This window comes from Lithobates pipiens, unplaced genomic scaffold, assembly GCF_037356315.1.
Source record: "Lithobates pipiens isolate NorthernLeopardFrog02 unplaced genomic scaffold, aLitPip1_a1.2 Scaffold_19, whole genome shotgun sequence".
NCBI classification, from domain to species: Eukaryota; Metazoa; Chordata; class Amphibia; order Anura; family Ranidae; genus Lithobates; species Lithobates pipiens.
In genome coordinates this window covers 403,068,194-403,090,961 of record NW_027507764.1, presented here as the reverse complement: position 1 = coordinate 403,090,961, position 22,768 = coordinate 403,068,194, and the positions used below count along the sequence as shown (strand labels likewise).

Here is a 22,768-nt window from a genome sequence, read left to right as displayed (position 1 = left end):
TTTGTCTTTAGTAAATCAACTCCATAGTGCAGTTTACACACTTTACCTATCACACTGCCTACCTACTAATATTATCACAACTGTTAGGGAGTAGTTCCACTTTAAAAATACACATATATAGAGGAGTGAACTTTATAAAGATAGCAAGGAAATTCTTGTTAGCAAATTCTTGTATAAGCCATCTTCTAAAAAACGAGACACACCCTGTACATTAGTCAGCGACAGGTGCGCTATGAGTGACTTTCTATTCCTGTGTAAAGTTGCAGATAACCGATCTGAATACGACACGCAAAAGCAACCTTGACAAGTTCATAAAAACAACCTGTAAAACCACACACACACAGTGTAAATATTCTGGTTACTGTCATTTGTGTGTACTGGATTGTAAGATCTGTGTCATGAATACTTCAATAAGGAATCCATAGAGGCAATGGTGTCAAAAGGTATGAAATATATTTTAATTAAAAATATGTATTTTAGATGCGATTTGGGTGATGGAATATAGCTTATAAGTTATATCCCCGAAAAAGAGACCATTTTCATTTTACCACTCCATTGAACTATTTTCACAACAGTTTCAGAATGCAGTAGCAAAAATCAGACAACCATTTCCTAATCTAATGAAAAACTTTAATACAGTTTTGGGGTCCATTTTATGGTTTATTGATTTATTTTTTTAAAGTAATTGTAAAGTCTTGTTTTTGTTTTATAAAAATAACAATATAACAAAACATACCTGCCCTGTTGCAGTGGATTTGCACAGAGCAGCCATTCTCGGGTACTTCTGTTTCTGGCCCCTCCCTCATGTTGAGTGCCCCCACAGCAAGCAGCTTGCTATTGGGGCACCCGAGCCAAGTTGCAGCTCCGTGTGTCCATTCAGACACAGAACTGCGGTTTGGACACACCCCTTCTCTCCCCAAGATTTGCTAACAGACTTTGATTGACAGAAGCGGGAGGCAATGTTGCTGCTGCTTTGTTTCAGCCAATCAGGAGGGGGAGTCCCAGATGGCCAAGACGGCCATTGACATCGCTAGACAGAGATGGGGCTCAGGTAAGTGTTGGGGGGGGGGGGGGGCTGCTGCACACAGAAGACTTTTTATCTTACGTGCATAGAATGCATTAGAATAAAAAACCTTCTGACTTTACAACCACTTTAAGTTTTGATGTTTTTTTTATCAGTTTTTCACTGTTTATATATAGTTTATGAGAATTAAACATTTAATACAAAATAAAGGGTTCCCAGAGCAGACTGCTTTTTAGCTTCCTTTGTAGAAATCTCTAACTTGACTATACAATAAGGTATGAGTCACTGGTCTAAAAATGTGTTTGAATTAAGATAGCATACCGTGTATATGCTTCAATATGGCATTTCAGCATTAACAAAAGTGATAAACACATAGGCAAAATGGACGCTATAGTACAACCCACTGGCTGGATATAAGACCTCATAATAATAAGCGATATTTAATTTTAAAATCACATTCACATTTGTGCAAGCCAAAGCAGTGTGTTCATTCGCACTGCTGTAAGGCAGCCTTTTATTTCAAAGGACTGGCAACAAACCAAAAACATTCACCTGCACCATAACTCACAATATTGCGTTATGGCACGCTGCAACACAGGTGCAGCGTTAGTTCATTGGGATACTGTTAAAAATGAATGATGCATTGCCATGGGATGAGACATTGTAGGTTCTAAACTATATCTATAACCTAATCCTAAGGCCCCTTTCACACTGGGGCGGTGGGTGCATCGGCGGTAAAGCGCCACTATTTTTAGCAGCACTGGATCATCAATTTTGCGGTGCTATTCGGTCACGAGCGGGACACTTTTACCCCCCCCCCCCTCCCCGCTAGTGCCTGCAAAAGATTTAAAACCACTGCAAATCGCTGCTGCCCCATTGGGCAGGAGCGGTGTATACACCACTCCAAAGATGCTGCTAGCAGGACATTTTTTAGCGTCCTGCCAGTGCACCGCTCCAGTGTGAAAGCCCTTGGGGTTTTCACATTAGAGAGACAGCAGCATCTCTTTCAGGGCGCTTTGCAGGCGCCATTTTTAGCGCTGTAGAGCCTGCAAAGCATCCCAGTGTGAATGGGGTCTTAAACTACTACCTCGGAAGTACTTTTTCCTTCACATTGCCCTACAATCTAGAAAACAAAATGTTTCTGAAAAGTCTGTGGATCTACTAATCAGCTCTCTCCCGAGATCCACCCTAAATGGCACTGTATTCATTGTAGCCATAAATATATAGGCAGCCCTTTACCAAGCCCAACACAGGACAGCCATGCTCCTGCCTAGATTTACATTGTCAAAAACATGATTTCTTACCTCTGTTTCTGAGGATCTGGAATCACTTGCCCCATCTGAAATAAGAAAAAAAATAAAAATTTTAGACCAACACAAAACATTAAAATTAATGAACATCCATATACATAAAAAAGGAAATGGGACTTTTTAAAAAATGTTAGTTTTCAAGGCTATGTTCACCTTTTCAAGATTACTTGCAATCTAGTCAAGGGTCTCCGATCGTTACATAGAAATAAAAAAAACTGTACAATTTTGAAAAATACTGAATAATATAATTCTCGTACACGTAAGAATCTTCACTTTTTTTGTTTTATCTCTAACATACATACAACCCATTTACCTCTAGGGACAAGTGTGATAAATCAAACAATATAGTATAATAATATCTATATCTATATCTATATATCTATATATCTATATATCTCTATCTATATCTCTATATCTCGCTCTCTCTCTCTCTCTCTCTCTCTCTCCATATCTCTCTCTATATCTCTCTCTATATCTCTCTCTATATCTCTCTCTATATCTCTCTCTATATCTCTCTCTATATCTCTCTCTATATCTCTCTCTATATCTCTCTCTATATCTCTCTCTATATCTCTCTCTATATCTCTCTCTATATCTCTCTCTATATCTCTCTCTATATCTCTCTCTATCTATATAGATATATAGTCAGCATTACAAAAGTTGCAATCTTGTCAGTGTCAACTGTCACGGATCATTGGATATACTGAATTCTATGTAAAGTGATTTACTTTTTTTACATAGAAAAGAGCAGGGGTCTTTAAATTTTTCAGTAAGAGGGCCCCATTTCATATTTTACACATATTCACGGGCCGAAATAGAAAAGTTTTTAAATCAATGAATAAGTGAATAAGAATGAATCATTTTTTTTTGTTTTTTTAAGTAAGCACGATAGGATTCAGAAGAAAAGAGAAAAAAATTTCACCAAAGCAAAGTATCGGCTTACATCAGGGTACCCTCCAGAGTCAGTCTAAAGCCTGGTACAAACTGAGATTAAAATCGGACAAATGATCGCTTTTTTTTTTTTGGTTTGTTTTTTGCATACTAGTCTCCATTTATCAAAAATGAAGGTTATTAAAGTTACGAAAATTCTTCTACGGCAGAATAAAAATTCAGAAGGAATATAACATATTGCATTTTCGGACAAAAATTGTACTGATTAAAACAAAAATGGTATGATCTGGTATCATACAAGAAAGATGTCCCTTCCGATAATTTCACACAGCCAGTCCTGATCGGCTCTCAAAATCTTTGTATTAAGATTATCATACAAATCCCTTTGATGTGGTATTTTTTGTATGATTTTCTGATTCTGTGTCCTCGGCTTTATATCACATATTGCATCAGAACACCTCTTACAACATAGTACACATTAGGAGACCCCTATTTCATATTGGCCCTTGGAGACCCCCTTATATCAGAATCCCCATCAGTGGTCTACCTTTACTTTACTTATAAGCATGGCTGTAGTTAGTGTAACGTCAGAGCGGTAGCCCGGAGATAGAGCCGCTATGGATGGAGGGAGGGATTGGGGCAAGCACATTGATTGCCAGGACAGTGGGGATCCTAGCAAACAGTGTTCAATTTTAACGTCGTAGTCTTGACTAAAACACCATTTTAGATTTAGTCGTATCTGAGTCATCTGAATTGTTGTAGGCGACTAAAATCTGCAGTGCATTTTAGTAGGCTAAAATCATTTTAGTCAGCTAAACTCTAAAGGGTTTAGTTAAATTGTAATGCACAAATTTAAAAGTGGTTGTAAAAGCACAAAACCTTCTGTGTGCAACAGCCCCCTAATACGTACCTGAGCTCTCTCTCGATCCAGTGATGTCCACAAGAGCCTTGCCTCTCTGGACACTCACACTCATGATTGGTTTTTGGCTGCAGTGGGAGCAATTGGCTCCTGCTGTGCTGTCAACTAAAGCCTGTAAGCCAATCAGGAGATGGAGGGGGCGGGCAGTACCACAGCTCCACGTGTGAACAGACACACAGCAGCTCCTTGGGAGAGCGCCCGCTTGGGGCACCCAGAGCAAGCTGCTTGTAGGGGGACCTGGCAGGAGGGAGAAGCCAGGAGTGCCAGCGTGGGATCCGAGAAGAGGAGGACATGGGCTGCTCTGTGCAAAACCACTGTACAGGTCAGTTGAGTATAACATGTTTGTTATTTAAAAAAAAAAATGAAAAAATAGGCTTTAATATCGCTTTGCATTTCTCTAGAATTTTCGTTCATTGGCGAAAATTGGAATGGATTTCCATCATAGTTTTCGTCAATTGAGTCATTTGTTTTATTTTCGTCACTGGAAACATGCCCTGATGAAAATTATGACAAAAATATTATATTGGCTATGAAAGTAACACTTCTGGCAGCCAATCAACATGAAGAAAGATGATGCAGCAGTGGGGACTTGACCTTGCTGGGGCAGGTACAGCACTGGTTGTCAGGTCACAGGCTTTTCTAGAAACCAACAGGATGATCACAGTGCAGCAGGGGAAATGTTACCAAATCTGTAGGCCAGATAGAGTCCTGAAGCAGGCTGCATTTGGCATATGAGCCATAGTTTGGAAACCCCTGGAATAGTAAGGAACTGAGTTCTTCCTTTTTGTTGCTAACAATTTCCTGTCCTAGAGGAACGAGCGAGAGGAAATCCCTTTTGTGTTATAACTCTAAGTCCTTGGACACATGGTCGGACATTCCGACGGAAGGTGTCCAATCGGACCGTGTTGTCGGATAATCCGACTGTGTGTGGGCTCCATCGGACTGTTTCCGTCTGAGTATCTGATGGACCAAGTTTTCCAACTTGTCTATAAAATTTTCCGACAACATGATCCGATCGGACTTTGTCCGATCATGTGTAGAGAATTCCGATCGGACAAAGTGCCACGCATGCTCAGATCAAATTCCTAAACCAAAGCTATTGGCTACTAGCCTGAACGCAGTCCCATCCTAACGAAATAACGTTATCATGTTAAGTACGATTGGATTTTCTGACAACTTTGTCCGACTGTGTGCATGCAACAGTTTCGGACAAAATCCATCGGACAAAATCCGACGGATTTGGTTGTCGGAATGTCCGACCGTGTGTACAAGGGCTAAAAGATTTCCCCATTGGAAGATTTCTCCTCGCCTCCAGTTTCTGTGACAACTCAAAAACGTTTGATTTCCCATCACTTCCTGTACTGGAGACAATGGTCACCATGTTGAGACAAAAACAATAAACCCTAACAGAGCTTCAAAACCTTCCACATCCTATATTATGGTCCTATGAGTTTTCCTGTGGGAGGTCCTTGCATTACGTCAACTCTTTGCTAATAATGCATTATGATTGTTATACTATCACACATGTGAGTATTTACTCAGTAAGGTGCATTGATCCTTCAGAGGAGACACTGCCTTGGATTATAGGACTGGCCATGCATGACAGGAATAAGTGGAGTAAATAGATGCATCTGACATAATCACTAAGCATGAGTGACATATAAATAGGTCTGTTTGACAAGATTGGTTGATGCTACACCACAGTTTAGGTCTCCGATTAATATTACTCAATAGCATTGAAAATGCTATTTAAAACACATGCATTAAGTACTGATGTGGAAAAAAAAAAGCAACGCCCTGATCTGTTTTAACATAGGCCACCAAGCAAATCAGAGCAGTTAGACCATACAGGTACATTTCCACCACTCCAAGGCATCTCTATTGGCTGCAAGCCAGAAGAGATGAACAAATCACATTAATCAGGCAGATATCTCTGAGGCCTGAGACCCATTATAAATTTGAAAACAAAGACTGGATAAAAATAGTCAAAAAAAAAGTCCACTTAACGGGTTAGTTCACCCTTACTTAGACCAGCCTTTTTCAACCGGGGTGCCCAGGCACTCTGTGGTGCCTTGAGGCATCTTCAGGGGTGCCTTGTGTATCTCTATACAGATTCCTTATTCATTCAAGTAAAGTACTGCAGAGAAAATTACTTTGTTCAGTTCCTTTCTCAGTCTCAAAAAATAAAAAGATATGGGGTTCTGTTTAGACCTCTGATATCTCAAAGTTGATGTAATTTAGGATGTAGCACCTGCACGAACAGAGCCGTTGTTCCCAATTTTACATTCATGTAGGTCCGCATGCATGTCCCTGAGCTCACACTGTCTACGTTCGGGGTCATGTATCCACACCCACGTGGATCTCAGATTTGAAACAGCAGCTATGCCTGTGCAGCCGTTGTATCCCAATTGACATAAATGGGACTGCCTGTACGGGGATGCACGGAACACCTGTGCATTTCAGTGTGGGTAAACATGGCCCTCCATGGGCGCACGCTTTAGTATGCCACATGTTAATGATGTTTTATTAGAAATTTAGCAGGAAGTTTTAAGGTGTTATGTTTATGTGCACTAATAACGATTTTAGTGTATTTTTAGTGAAAACAGCGATATTATGAACATTTGTACAATTATTACGGGGCCCAAAAAATCTATAGCACTTTTATTCTATGGATCATGTGCTTTCAGAAAATGTCTAGTTTGAGGGGTCTTTTCAAATTCCGAAAGCTGTAAGTAAAAAGTGGTAACCTCCAGATTTTTAGAGATAATGGTTTTCACCATTTCACAAAAAGGTGCCATTTAAAATGTACAAACATTTGTTATTTATTAACTGAATACAGTTTTAACTTTTCTATTTAGTAGGAATTTTGCCATATATAAATCCACTATTAATGAATTTAGTGTAGTGCATTTTTAGCAAAAATATTGTTTTGATAAACATTTGCGCAAATATCACGCTGCCTTAAAAATCAGTGGCGCCTTATGTTTTTTCTACTGGCCAAGTGCTTTCAGAAAATGTATGGTTTGGGGGGGTCTTTTATAAATTCTGAAAGCTGTAAGTGAAAAAGGAAAACCTCCAGGTTTTCAAATACATTTTTGCGTACATCTGATTTTCACCATGTCTCAAAAAGGCACAATGTAATGTTTACAAATATTTGTTATTTATTAACTCAATACAGGTTAAGTTTTTATATTTAGTAGGAATTTTGTAAAATTTGTAGGACTGCGGAAACTAACGATTAATGCCTCAATAAAATTTGCTGTGTATACATCTGATAAAATGTATTTTTTTTTTTTTTTAGCAGATTTTTCATTTGGATTCTATGTAACTGGTCCCTAAAGAATTTGTTACATAGCCCATGACCTGGTTACTAATGAATTATATCCTTCTATGTTAATACATATTGTTAACCTCACCAATATTTCCACCAAATATATTTTGTCAGCTTAAAGTTTTGAGATGTTGTATCTTGACATATCCTGATGGAAGGACATCCAGATGCTTATGCTTAAAGCGGTTGCATAGTCTATTTTTAAACTTGTACCTACAGGTAAGCCTGTAATTAAGGCTTACCGGTAGGTAAAAAATAAAAAAATATCTCCTAAACCTGTACGATTTAGGAGATATTTCCCGTGCAATAAGCCGCTGACTGCAGCAGCGCATGCACTCAGGGGATTCTCGGCTGAAAGCCCGGCAGATGCCCGACCTTGCCGGAAAGAAGTCTCCCACGTGCATGCGCGGGAGTGACATCGCTGCTCCAGCACTGAGTGGAACAGGAAGACACGCCGAGGCAACATGTCATCTCCCTCGGCGTGGACCAGCTGAGTTACCAACACCTTGTTCTAAGAGGAGTATTTCATAATGAGCTAGAATGGGGGGGGGGGGGTGTAAAATCGCTCCACTGATCCCCGCTGAGCAGGCGGATGACAGGTCCGTGTCTGCTCTGCAGTGCAGAGCAGACACGGACACAGTCCCACTTTCCTCTATGGGGCAATAGGTGGTCTGTTTCAATCCGATGCAAAGGATGAATGGAAAATAAATAGGACCACCATTTGTCTTCTTTTTTGCAGGCAGGATTGGATCGGACAGCGGCAGATGTAAAAAAATAAAATAAAAATTATGACACAATGGGGGTTATTTAGTAAAACGGAATGGTGAAAAATCTGGTGCAGCTCTGCAAGGAATCCAATCAGCTTCCAGGTTTTATTGTCAAAACTCAATTGAACAAAGCTAAAGTTAGAAGCCGATTGACTACCATGTACAGCTGCACCAGAATCTCCTCCAATGTCAGACTCCTAATGTTAGACAGCAAACACTATGCAATGCAGTAGAACCTGATTGGCCGATTCACTTGCCTCTCCCCTTGGAATATTAATATTGCAGATGTTTACAGCAAACCAACAGTGGTATTTTATTTTTAGAAATGCATAACTGAATTTAAATATGTTCATTTACTTTCTTTCTATCTAGAGTTCAGATTTGAGAACAAAGCAAAAAAAATTATATACAAAAAAACAAAAACAAAAACGAAAAAAAAACACTCCAGCATCCCCGATAAGGAAAAGGCAATTATATCATCTCCTCCTGAGGTTATGTCATAAGGTCTGGAAGTATGAATAACCCCTAATCATTGGTGACTAAAGCGGATTTTTTAAGCACAAGCCTTGCAAACTTTCTACAGTACAATCACGCTATTAAACAGACAAAGACACCAATCAAATATTTAAGAGACTCGTAAAAACCCAGATATTCAGTTCTATTACTTCATCATCTTAATCAAAGCAGTGAATTGGCCTTGATCTTTTATTATCTCTTTGAAGAGGGTGGTGGAAGCTACTGTAACACAATGAACTCCACACCCACTAACAAATATATTAAATCTGTAAATGAAGTAATTAACACGATTTTTGACAACACCTAGTAAGCCTGTAGGCTCTTCTTCTTCTCACTTATGGATATCGCAAACCTCCAAGACTGTTTAGTAATCACAATGAACTCATCTCTGAAGGCAACACGTGTCATTACTGTTGACTGCTTTGAGTTTCTCGACAATCGGGCAAAAACTGAGCTGTGCCGTTTCCTTAGAGCAGGGGGATTGAATTAAAAATTAATGGAGGTCTGATCAGTAAAATGTTCTTCCAACAGAGGTCCGAAAACACGTGTTTGTTGCAATGTCCTTCCCATCACAATCGCCTCATTTTAGTTCACAATCCATCCGCAGTACCTCCTTAGTTTCTCCTTCAAATTAGTGTCCACTGCCCCCTTCATATAACCACCCCCCCTCCCCACAGCTTTGCCCACCTTCAAATCACCCCCCTCACCCCAACAGCACTTGCCTCCCTCCACATCACTCCCTACAGTATAGCTCCCCTTTACATCTTTCCCTTAGCACTTGCCACCCTTTCCTGACATTTCCTTAGTCGCATCCTACAGCAAAAGTCATGGTCCTCAGAGAGCTTCCAAAGCACCACAGGGATCTTATTGTTAAAAGGTATCAGACAGAAGGGTACAAAAGAATTTCCAAGGCATTAGATATACCATGGAACACAGTGAAGACAATCAAGTAGAGAAAATATGGCACAACAGTGACATTACCAAGAACTGGACGTCTTTCCAAAATTTATGAAAAGACAAGAAGAAAACTGGAGGCTACACAGAGACCTACAGCAAAATTATAGGAGCTGCAGGAATACCCAGCAAGTACTGGCTGTGTGGTACATAGGAACACAAACATCTATATTCTTATTATGTCTGGGCTATGGGGTAGAATAGCAAGACAGAAGCCTTTTCTTACAAAGAAAAACATCCAAGCCCGGATAAATTTTGCAAAAACACATCTGAAGTCTCCCAAAAGCATGTGAGAAAATGTGTAATGGTCTGATGAAACCAAGGTTGAACTTTTTGGCCGTAATTCCAAAAAATATCTTTGGCACAAAAACAGCACGGCACAAAAACAGCACGGCACAACAACATCAAAAGAACATCATACCTGCCATGAAGCATGGTGCAGGGGCCTTAGGTCAAGGAAGAGGGAATTATAGATAGTTTTAAATACCAGTCGATATTGGTACAAATCCTTCAGACTTCTGCTAGAAAGCTGAACATGAAGAGGAACTTCATCTTTCAGCATGACAATGACCTAAAGCATACATCCAAATCAACGAAAAATGGCTTTATCAGAAGAAGATTAAAGTTTTGGAATGGCCCAGCCAGAGGTCAGACCCAAATCCAATTGAAAATCTGTGGGTGAGCTGAAGAGGGCTCTGCACAGGAGATGTCCTCGCAATCTGACAGATTTTGAGTGTTAAAGCAAAAAAAAAAAAAAAAAAAGAAAGAAAGAGTGGGCAAATATTGCCAAGTCAAGAAGTGCCATGCTGATAGAATCATACCCAAAAAAGACGGAGTGCTGTAATAAAATTAAAAAAGGTGCTTCAAAGTATTAGTGTATGGGCGCACACTTATGCAACCATATTTTAGTTTTTTATTTTCACTTCCCTCCACCTAAAAGATATCTGTTTGTTGTTCAACTGAGTTGTATAGTTTATAGGTAACATTAACCACTTCAGGACCGCCGTATTGCCAATGTACGTCAGCACAATGGCACAGGCAGGCATAATCACGTACATCTACGTGATTGCCTTCCAGCGGGTGGGGGGTCCGATCGGACCCCCTCCCGCTGGTTACGGCGGTCCGATTCGGTCCAGGAGCGCTCCGTGATGAGGGGATGGCCGTTGGTTTTCGGCCACCCCCTCTGGATCGCTCCTGGCCAATGAGAAGCTTCCTCCCCTGTGTATTGTTTACACAGGAAGGAGGAAGTGATGTCATTCTCCTCGGGGCGGTCTTTTTGACCGGACTACGAGGAGAAGAGTAAAAGTAAGTGTGCACCAACACTACACTGACATGTAGGTACACACAGGCACACAAACCCCCCCCCCGATCGCCCCCCGATCCCCCCTCCCCCCCCAGTCACAGTGTCACTGATTGCATTGATCATTTCTTTACTGATCAATGCATTCAGTGTCAGTTGTGACAGTAAAAACTGTCAGGACAGTTAGTGTTAGGTCCAGGGTAGCCCCCTATCACCCCCCAATAAAGATTTAACCCCCTGATTGCCCCTAGAGTTAACCCTTTCACCCCCTTTTGCCAGTGTCACTAAGCGATCATTTTTCTGAACGCTGCATCAGTGTCGCTAGGTAGCTAGTTATTTTTTTAGGTTCACCGCCAGGTTTTTATAGCGCTAGGTACCCCGATATACTACCCAATAATGGTTTTAACCCCCTGATTGCTGCTAGTTAACCCTTTCACCCCCTTTCACCAGCGATCACAGTATAAGTGTCACTGGTGACGCTGGTTAGCCAGTTAGTTATTTAGGTTCCCCGTCAGGTTTTTATATAGCGCCAGGGACCCCCATATACTACCTAATAAAAATTTGAACCCCCTGATTGCTCCTAGTTAACCCTTTCACCACTGATCACCGTATAAGTGTTAAAGGTTTAACCCCCTGATCACCCAGCGGGTGATATCAATTAGGTTTTAGGGTCAGGGTCTGCGTCGCCCCAGGCAGCGCTAGGTTAGTGCCAGTACCGCTAACACCCACACGCAAAGCATACACCTCCTGTAGTGGTATAGAATCTGAACAGATCAATATCTGATCTGATCAGATCTATACTAGCGTCCCCAGCAGTTTAGGGTTCCAAAAAAACGCATTGTTAGCGGGATCAGCCCAAATACCTGCTGGCACCTGCGTTTTGCCCCTCTGCCCAGCCCACCCAAGTGCAGTATCGATCGATCACTGTCACTTACAAAACACTAAACACATAACTGCAGCGATCGCAGAGTCAGGCCTGATCCCTGCCATCACTAACAGGTTTTTTGGTAGCATTTTATATTCAAATCCGGAAGGCAGTGCTTGGTTTTCGGGGTCCCGTACGTGGCTAGGCTCCCAAAAAGTCCCCCACATGTGGTATCCCCGTACTCGGGAGAAGCTGCAGAATTTATTTTGGGGTGTAATTTGACTTCTGCCCATAGCATGTGTGAGCAATATATCATTTAGTGACAACTTGGTGCAAAAAAAAGACTCAGTTAGACTTACCGGTGACGGTATTTCTAAGAGCCTTTCAGGACAACCCCGGAGAGTAGCTCCACCTTGCAATCAGGAAACACATGCCCACTTTAAAAACACCTCCTCCTCCTCCATGGCTTCAGTTATTGTGGCCTTCCGACGCTGGAAAACAAAGCACAGAAAGCACAACACCATGGTAGAACTTAATACATTTACTAAGCATAACCTAGGGAGGGAAGTAACGGTTGTCCTGAAAGGCTCTTAGAAATACCGTCACCGGTAAGTCTAACTGAGTCTTTCTCAAATCGCCTTTCAGGACAACCCCGGAGAGGATAACCGAGAAACTTACCCTAGGGCGGGACTACTGCCTGCAGTACCTTCCTGCCGAAGGCCTGATCTGCTGCAGACAGTAGATCTAACCGGTAATGCCGGAGAAATGTCGAATAACTGGACCAAGTGGCAGCCTTGCAGATTTGTTCAGGCGTGGCACCGGCCCTTTCAGCCCAGGAAACTGCCGTGGATCTAGTAGAGTGGGCAGCAATACCTGAGGGAGGTATTTCTCCTTTTGCTTTATAGGCTTCTGTTATAGCCAACTTAAGCCACCTACCCAGCGTACTTTTAGAAGCTTTCTCCCCCTTGCGTGATCCAGAAAATATCACAAAGAGGGCGTTTGATTTTCTAAATTCTTTAGTAACTTTCAGAAACTGTAAAAGACATCTTCTCACATCCAATGTGTGAAAAACTTCCTCTCCTGCATTTGCTGGGCTTGCAGAGAATGTAGGTAACACTATTTCCTGTGATCGATGGAAAGTTGAGGATACTTTCGGTAGGAATGCTGGATCCGTCCTCAGTACCACCCTGTCCTGATAAATTCTAAGGAAGGGTTCTGTAATAGCTAGAGCTTGGAGCTCGCTGACTCTCCTGGCCGAGGTGATGGCCACCAAAAAGATTGTTTTTAAAACCACCTTCTGTAAAGAAGCTTCTTGTAAGGGTTCAAACGGTGCTCCCGAGAGACCCTGTAAAACTGTAGACAAATCCCAACTGGGAAAGTCTTTAAGGGCTACTGGTCTATTTCGAGCAAGAGCCCTAAAAAATCTAGAAATTAAAGTTTCTTTAGATAAAGTCTTTTCAAAGAAAACTGATAAGGCAGCCACCTGAGTCTTCAGGGTACTGGCTGCGAGACCCTTCTCCATTCCTTCATGGAGAAACTCCAAGACGGACACCGTGCTCTTGACCTTGAGTTCTCTAGAACTGCACCAGGAGTTGAACTTTTTCCAGACCTTCATGTAAATTGCCTGTGTAACTGCCTTCCTACTGGACAGCAGGGTCTTTACTACTTTATCTGAGAGACCTTTAGCCTTTAACAGGTCCTCCTCAGAAACCAGGCGGTTAGCTGCAGGAGTTCCACTTCTGGATGACTTACTGTCCCCTGGGATAACAGATCTTTTCTGAGTGGTAACCTCCATGGGGGCTTCGAGGCTAGGTTTCGAAGACCCGCGAACCAGGGTCTTTTTGGCCAAAAAGGAGTGACTAGTATTAAGTCTGTCCTTTCTTCCCTGAATTTCCTCAGTACTAGTGGAATTAGAGGAAAGGGGGGAAAGGCATAGCACAGCTGGTAATGCCAGGGGTGAGCGAATGCATCCAACCCTATTGCTGCATCTCCTCGGTGAAGAGAAAAGAATCTGTCCACCTTTGAGTTCTGCTGGCTGGCAAAAAGGTCTACCTGAGGAACCCCCCAGGCCTCGGAGATCATCAGGAACACTTCCTGATTCAGACTCCATTCTGCCTCTAGCAATTTGCGCCTGCTTAGGAGGTCCGCAAACAAATTCTGAGAGCCCTTCAGATGCACTGCCGATAGTGAGGCTGTGTTCTGTTCTGCCCAGGCTAACAACAGATTGGCCAGCTCCATCAAGCTCCTGCTTCTGGTTCCCCCTTGCTTCATAATGTAGGTAACCGCTGTTGTGTTGTCTGACAACACCTGAACATGGTGGCCTCTCAAACTCTGCTGAAATGCCACTAAACCCAGAAAGATCGCCTTCAACTCCCTCCAGTTGGATGATCTTTGAGCTTCCTGTTTGGACCAGACCCCCTGAGATGTCTGACCATCCAGATGGGCTCCCCAGCCCCAGGCACTTGCGTCTGTAGTAAGGCGCTTGTCCACAGGAAAGGTCCACACCAGGCCCCTTGAGAGGTTTGCCTGGTCTCTCCACCACCAAAGAGCCCTTTTCGTCTTTGACGAAATTTTTAGCTGTTTTTCCAAAGGATCCTGATGGGACCAGCTTGACAGAACCTCCCTCTGAAGGGGTCTGGAATGGAACCTGGCCCACTGAACAGCCGGGATTGCTGCCGTAAGCAGGCCCAGAACTGCCATAGCCATCCTGACTGAGACTGTCTGGTTGCTCTGTATCCGCTGTACAGCTAGCTGTAACTTTTCCTGTTTTTCCAACGGCAGGAAAACTTTCTGGAGAATCGAATTTAATGTATACCCCAGAAATTTCATTTCCTGTGAGGGGGTCAGGATTGACTTCTCTAGGTTTAGAAGCCATCCCAGGCCCTCGAGGTGAGACTGGGCCCTCTGGAGATTGACTAGGACCTGCTCCCTGGAGTCTGCAAAAAACAAAAGGTCGTCCAGATAAGGAACAACTGGAATCCCCTTCAATTTCAGGGGTTCCAAAGCCTCTGCCATAATCTTCGTAAAGACCCTGGGAGAGGACGAGAGTCCGAACGGCAGAGCCCTGAATTGGAGGTGCCATACCGAACTCCCTACCTTCAATGCCAGGCGCAGGAACTGCTGCGATGCCTGATGAATTGGTATATGAAGGTAGGCATCCCTTAGGTCCAGGGATGCCATGAAGCATTCTGGGGTCAACAGCTTTGTGATGGAGAAAATTGTATCCATCCTGAAATGTTTGTACCGAATGAACCTGTTCAGGAATTTCAGATTCAGGATTAGACGGTACTTCCCTGAGGGTTTTTTCACCAGAAAAATATGTGAATAAAAACCCCCGCCCTGCTGGCTTACTGGGACTTGAATCAGAACCTCTTGCTGTATCAGCTCCTGTAACAACAGCTTCATTGCAGAGGCCTTCTCCTGATCCCTTGGCAATGTTGTCACATAAAACCTGCTCGGGGGTGGTTCTGAAAACTCCAACCTGTACCCCTGATCGACAACGCTCTTCACGAACAGATTTGGAGACAGCCTGTCCCATTGTTCGCGAAAAGCTGACAGTCTCCCCCCCACTGGGGAGATATTGTCACTTGTTCTTAGGGGACTGCTCTGGGGGAGATCTAAAGAGGACTCCACCCCTGCCTTTGCCCTTCTGTGAACCCCATCTGCTCTTGTGCTCCTGGTCTTTTTTATGGGACTGCTGAAAAGCACGAAAATTCTTTTTAGCCATCTGCTTTTTCTTAACTGGAAAAGCCTTCTTTTTATCGGCTGTTCTATCCAGCACAGACTCTAAATCAGGACCAAAGAGCAAGTCACCCGAGAAGGGAAGACCACACAGCTTGACCTTAGAGGCAGTGTCCCCAGACCATGTTTTCAGCCAAACTGCTCTCCTGGCTGAATTTACAAGAGCCGAAGACCTAGCGGCCAGTTTAACTGATTCTGCTGATGCATCCGCCATGTATTTGACTGCATTCAGGATCAGTGGAAAGGACTCTAAGAGATCCTTGCGGGGTGTCCCCGCCTCAATATGGCTCTTCAGCTTCTCTACCCAACATTCCAGATTCCTGGCCACCACCGTAGCTGCCATTGCTGGTTTTAGACTGACTGACGCAGCATCCCAAGCTTTTTTAAGGATGGAGTCAGCTTTTTTGTCCATTGGGTCTTTAAGGATCCCCATATCTTCAAAGGCTAGATCCGTTCGTCTGGATACCTGCGAGAAAGCTGCATCGACTCTGGGTTTCTTATTCCAAACCTCTGAGTCCTTATCTTCGAAGGGAAACCTTCTTTTGAGAGCTTTAGAGAAGAAAGGGGCTTTTTCTGGGTCCTTCCACTCCTTTCCCACTGAGTCTGAGAGGACCCTGTGGACAGGAAAAACTCGCCGTTTTGTTTCGTCCAACCCCTGGTACATTTTGTCATGAACTGACAGTTGTACTCTTTCTTCCTGAATTTCTAGAGTAGTGTAGATTGCTTTTAAAATATCATCTACTTCCTCTAGTGATAGCTTGAATTTGGAGCCCCTGCTATCTTCTTCCTCTTCCTCCTCCTCAGAATCCCTGAAGGAGATGAGAGTACTACCCCCTTCGTCTCCAGACTCTTCAGTTTCCACCTGTCTGGATGACGACGCCCTGGGGCTGGGCGGTAAGTTCTGAGGCTCGGTCTGTGCGGGAGGGTTTTGTATCAGGATGGACTTGACTGAACTCAAAGAGTTTGTCAGCTCTTTAACCGAAGAAAACAAATCCTTATATTGTTGAGATGTTTCCTCTTCCACCAATTCTCTGATACAATTTCTGCACATTGCCTTCTGCCATGAATCTCTGAGGGGGGTTTTGCAGGAAGGACATTTTCTCTGACCTGGTCTAGCTTTTCCTAGTGATTTTTCCTGAAACGACATACAGGTTTAATTCACTAAAAGCTCTCAACAACCAGTTGCTTAACACCAAGCCAGTGCAGAGACCCACCACCAAACAGACCTACTAGTGAGACCCCAGAACTAGGCTGCAAAAGGTCAGAGCGAAGTCCACCTCTGACCTGCAGCGACAGGCCCCCAAGAGGGGGGAACAAACAAAGACATACCCACAGTAAAGCAGAGGGTGCCAGTGCACCTTACGTACCTGGGCTGGACCGGTGCTGGGGGCGCCTGTCTCCGCCATAGCTGGCTTGCACTCTTCCATCGTTTGAGTGAGGCAGCTATTTTACAAACAGCTCTCATTTTAAATTTTCCCGGCCGCCGCGTCATCAAGGCCGGCCGGAAGCGGAAGCACACGGTCACCTGACCCGCCCCATGACCCCTGCGTTCCAGGCGCTGAACCACGGCGCCACGCCCCCTCAGAGCGCCCGTGCGTCACCGTGAACGACGCCGTCGCCGCCCGGGACCCGGCGCCGAAAACGGAGCCATGCCGCTGACCTGCAGCGGCCTCCGCCAGCAACAGAGCCCTCCCTGCGCTAACAAGCGGACACCGGGCACCCGACGCCGGCACTCCGAGGGTCCTTACTCCCGTGAGATGGCGGGACCAGGAGCTCCAGGAGTCCTCTCCCCGTGGAGATGCTGCTGGGGGTCAAAGAGAAACAACCTGCAACAAAAGGTAAGCCTTACTCCCCTGCAGAGAGTGTAGCTCTCCCTGGTTCAGGCACATGCTTCCTCCAAGGAGGAAACACAATAACTGAAGCCATGGAGGAGGAGGAGGTGTTTTTAAAGTGGGCATGTGTTTCCTGATTGCAAGGTGGAGCTACTCTCCGGGGTTGTCCTGAAAGGCGATTTGAGAAAAAAAGTTTGTAATATTCCCGCAACTTGTGGCAAAATATAAAATATTCCATGGACTCAACATGCCTCTCAGTAAATAGCTTGGGGTGTCTACTTTCCAAAATGGGGTCATTTTGGGGGGTTTTGTGCTATTTTGGCATTTTATGGCCTTCGAAACTGTGATAGGTAGTGAGGAGTTAAATCAAAAATTTGCACCCTTAGAAATCTTGAAGGTGGTGATTGGTTTTCGGGGTGCCGTGCGCGACTAGACTCCCAAAAAGTCCCACACATGTGGTATCCCCATACTCGGGAGAAGTAGCGGAATATATTTTGGGGTGCAATTCCACATATAACCATGGCATGTGTGAGCAATATATCATTTAGTGACAACTTTTTGTAAAAAAAAATTTTTTATTTTTTTTTATCATTATTCAATCCCTTAGGACAAAAAAAAAAAAAATATTCAATGGGCTCAACATACCCATCAGCAATTTCCTTGGGGTGTCTACTTTCCAAAATGGGGTCATTTGGGGGGGGGGGGGGGGGGGTTGTACTGCCCTGCCATTTTAGCACCTCAAGAAATGAGATCGGCAGTCATAAATTAAAAGCTGTGTAAATTCCAGAAAATGTACTCTAGTTTGTAGACGCTATAACTTTTGCGCAAACCAAAAAATATACGCTTATTGACATTTTTTTTACTAAAGACATGTGACTGAATAAATTTTGCCCTCAATGTATGACTAAAATTTAGTTTATTCGATTTTTCTTATAACAAAAAGAAGAAAATATCTTTTTTTTTCAAAATTTTCGCTCTTTTTCCATTTATATCGCAAAAAAAAAAAAATCGCAGAGGCAATCAAATACCATCAAAAGAAAGCTCTATTTGTGGGAAGAAAAGGACGCAAATTTCGTTTGGGTGCAATATTGCATGACCGCGCAATTACCAGTTAAAGCAGCGCAGTGCGAAATTGCAAAAAGACCTCTGGTCCTTAAGGTATTTATTGGTCCGGAGCTGAAGTGGTTAAAAAAGGTGGAGAAAGTTCTGAAATTACTATCTTTGTCTCATTTTTTTTACATCACAGAAAGCTGTGTGTACAATAGGTATATCCACACACACACACACACACTAAATATAAAAAAATATATATATATATATATATATATATATATATATATATGTTGGAAGCCGAGCAGTGGGAACTTTGAGTGGAGAGCGTGAACAAGTTAGTTTTGCTTTTGACTGCTGGCGATTGCCGTGTTGCATTTTTAGGTTCTTTTGGGGATTTTTTTTTCTTGCAGCTTTAGCACCTTTTCTGTCACTTTTTAAACAGCCTTTTTTCTTTTCTTCCTTCAGCCTACTAATTAATTGGTCACAGGTGCTTGAGGTCTATATAACTTTCTGCTCAATTATGAGCTTGACTGAACTTAGACCAAGTGGAAGTGGACTAAATGGCGAGTTAAAAACCAGAGTTGAAAACAGGTTGTAACAGGGATCAAAGTACCTGTGTAGTGTGCGTACCTGAGTGTTGTCTGAGTAGTGTGTGTGGATCCTTAGTAGCCGTGTATTGTGTATACTTGTGTATAGAGAGTGCATGACGGGCTGCGAGTGCATGACGGGCTGCGAGTGCACGACGGGCTGCGAGTGCACGACGGGCTGCGAGTGCACGACGGGCTGCGAGTGCACGACGGGCTGCGAGTGCCTGTGTATTTTATTAAGTGTCAGGAAGCTAGTTGTTAGGTAATTTAGACAGGGTATAATCCCCATTAAATTAGTAGGTAAGATTCCCAGCGGGCGAGGAGCTGTGACTCGGTGTACATCTTGTGGCATATATGCGTTCCTTGATCATCTGATCGAGGGCGAATACAGCTGTGCAAAATTTAAGCACATTGTTTCCCTGAAAGCTCAGGTTCTGAATCTAGGAAATCAACTGTCAGCACTGAGAATACCCTCCATACTAAAGGAGAGCTGGGAACGTACCCGGCAGGGGCAAACACAGAGGTGGGTGGAGACAAAGAGGTGCCGGTGTTCTGACATATAGAGTCCGGCCATCCAAAAGTGTCCGCCCCATACTGTGCAGGCGCAGCGCTTGCGCAGTACAGAGCAGAAGGAGATTCGGGAAGTCTCCAAAGATGAACGGCGCCTGCGCCTTTAGTCGAGGTGCAAGCCCCTCGCGGGCACGCTTCGCTCGCCACGCTTCGGACAGGGCCTCGCTGCGTTCGCCTTTTTTTATTCTAACTCTATGTCCACTTGGATGGTGGGGCTAGAACCTGGACTCACGACGCAGGCACCGTTCATCTTCGGCTATTTTTGGAATGTGGTTGTCCCGTCCAATGGGGCGACATTATGTGATAGGACACCGGCACTAGAAACAAGTAGATGGGTGACAGTCAGGAAGGATAGATGAGGAGGTGCCAGGAAGGCTGATCCTGGGCTGGAGCATCCCAATAAGTACGCTCCACCAAGTGAAACTGGTCAGGGACCAGCACTGCTGGAGCTGAGGGACTCTCCTAGCTGCCAGGGGAAAAACTCCTCCAGTGAGAGGTGGGGGGGGGGGGGCAGATTCTGGTGCTAGGGGACTTAATTCTTAGAAGGAGAGAGAGGCCAATCTACCGGGCGCTCAGGTTTTGGGACATCACAGATCTGGTAGACAGATAACTGGGAGGGGCTGGGGTGCACACTGACACCAATGATAAAATTAGAGGCAAATGGAGTGTCCTAAAGAACAATTTTAGGGACTTAACTTGAGGGGAAAAAAATAAAGTACCTCCAAGGTTGTATTCTCAGGGATATTACTGGTACCTTGAGCCACACCAGAAAGGCAGAGGGAGATTAGGAAAGTAAACAAGTGGCTGAGGAGCTGGTGTAATAAAGGAGGGGTCTGGGTTCCTGGAGAACAGGGCCGACTTCTCAGTCAGTCAGTCACCAGTTCTGTAGAAGGGATCGACTGCACCTAAACGTCCAGAGGTAGAGATAGTCAGCAATGAACATATTCCAGAGGGTAGTATGGGGGCATTAGTGGTAGGTTGACTAAAGCACAGAAACCAGAGGAAAGTAAAGTAATAAGTCCTAGTTGCAATCTCAAAATACCCAATAAGAGGACAGTACGCGCCTGGTCTAAACTACGCGGTATGTTTACAAACGCCAGGAGCCTGGTGGACAAGATGGGTGAACTAGAGATAGATGCTGTTGAACGAGGAGGATTTAGAGTTTGTGGGAATTTCAGAGACCTGATTCAAAAGCTCTCATGATTGGCTGGCAACCATTCTAGGGTATTCCCTTTATCGCAGAGGTACAGATGGTAAAAAAGGGGGAGGGGTATGCCTATATATCAAGAATAATGTATAAGTGAAATGTGAGAGTTGACATAAATAAGGGAGCTAGGAAGGAGGTGGAATCCTTATGGGTAGAGCTCCAAAGAGATGAAGTTAAGGGGACAATAATACTGGGAATATGCTATAGGCCCCCTAACCTGAGGGAGGAGGGGGGAGACGGATCTCCTATCACAATTTGGATTAGCAGTAAGGATGGGAAGTGTTATCATAATGGGGGATTTTAATTATCCAGACAGACTGGAGGGAACCACGCATTCTAAAGCCCCATACACACTATCAGATTATCTGCTGAGTTTTTCCTTCAGATTTACCAAAACCATGTAGTAGAAGGGCCTGCCTGATTGCATACACATTGAAACTCCTAAGGTTTGTCCTCATATTATATGGTTTTGGTAAATCTGAAGGAAAAACTCAGCAGATAATCTGATAGTGTGTATGGGGCTTAAGGCAAACCAGTTCCTAAATGTCTTGCAGGACAATTTCATGGGTCAGATGGTAGATGTACCAACTAGAAAAAAGGCGTTACTAGATCTACTAATTACCAACAATACAGACCTGATCACGGATGTGGAAATATGGGGCAATTTAGGACAGTGATCACAGGTCAATGAATGAATCACCGGGATGGCTTGCACCCGAGGGGACTTGGGTAACTCAGTCAAGAAATTTCCAGACCATTGTTCCTAATTTTTACTGACAGTCTATTGACTGTAATAGTACCAGATGATTGGAGAAAAGCCAATGTAGCACCAATATTTAAAAAAGGGCCAAAATACCGTATTTATCGGCATATAACACGCACTTTTTTCCCCTTAAAATCAGGGGAAAATCGCGGGTGCGTGTTATACGCCGATACTCCGCGATTTCAGCACAATTTTTTGGGCTCTGGGTGGCTTTCAGCCGCCCAGAGCCCTTCTTGCGGCTTTCGGCCGCTCTCGGACCTTCTCGGTGGCTTTCGGCCGCTCTCGGACCTAACCACTCTTGCTTAGGTGTTGTAGCATCTGGGGCCTTTCAAAAAGGTGTGTATATGTAATGACAGATCATGTGACACTTGAATTGCACACAGGTGGACATAATTTGACTAATTATGTGACTTCTGAAGGTAATTGGTTGCACCAGAGCTTTTTATGGGCTTCATAACAAAAGGGGATGAATAAATTAGCACATGCCAAAAATAGCTATATGTATATATTTTTCTAATTTTACTTCAACTATTGTGTTCTGATCCATCACATAAAAATTCATATAAAAAACAAAACAAAAACAAACATTGAACTAAAGGCTATAATGTAACAAAATAAGTAAAAATCCAAAAAGGATGAATACTTTTGCAAGGCACTGTACATACTGGTGGGATAGATCACCCATTCTTTAACTACTTCCCACCCTGCCTATAACAGGTTGACGTCCAGGAAGTGGTTCTGTTATCCTGACTGGGCATCATATGACGTCCAGCAGGATAACATGCTGGGGCGCGCAGAGCGGCATTTCAGTCTGACACACCGCATCTCCGATCCAATCGCGACAAGAAGCCTCTGATCATCACGAGAATCAGGAAGTGCCGGTAATCGACATTCCTCAGTTCACACTGACAGCGAGAGCCGATCGGCGTCTCTCCCTGACAGAGGGGGTGTCTGTGCTGATTATCAGCACAGCCCCCATCAAATGTACCCATAAGCTGCCAATTGGTGCCCAGTTGGTGTCCCATCATAATCCCCTGCCAATGCCCAATAAAGTGCCAATCAGTGCCAGTGCCCAGCATTAACACCTGTCACTAACTGCCCAATCAGTGCTGCCCACCAGTGCCATCTATTAGTGTCC

The 22,768-nt window shown here is 43.8% G+C and overlaps 1 protein-coding gene across 9 annotated transcripts in view; it reads right to left on the bottom strand.

Moving 5' to 3' along the window:
• The window catches only part of SPIRE1 (spire type actin nucleation factor 1), a 249,298-nt gene that overhangs the window by 200,037 nt on the left and 26,493 nt on the right, over positions 1-22,768 (bottom strand). For all 9 annotated transcript variants that reach the window (XM_077492410.1, XM_077492411.1, XM_077492412.1 and 6 more), the window contains exon 2: positions 2,329-2,363. In XM_077492410.1, coding sequence (XP_077348536.1) covers positions 2,329-2,363 — 35 coding nt within the window. The remainder of the gene's footprint in view (positions 1-2,328; positions 2,364-22,768) is intronic.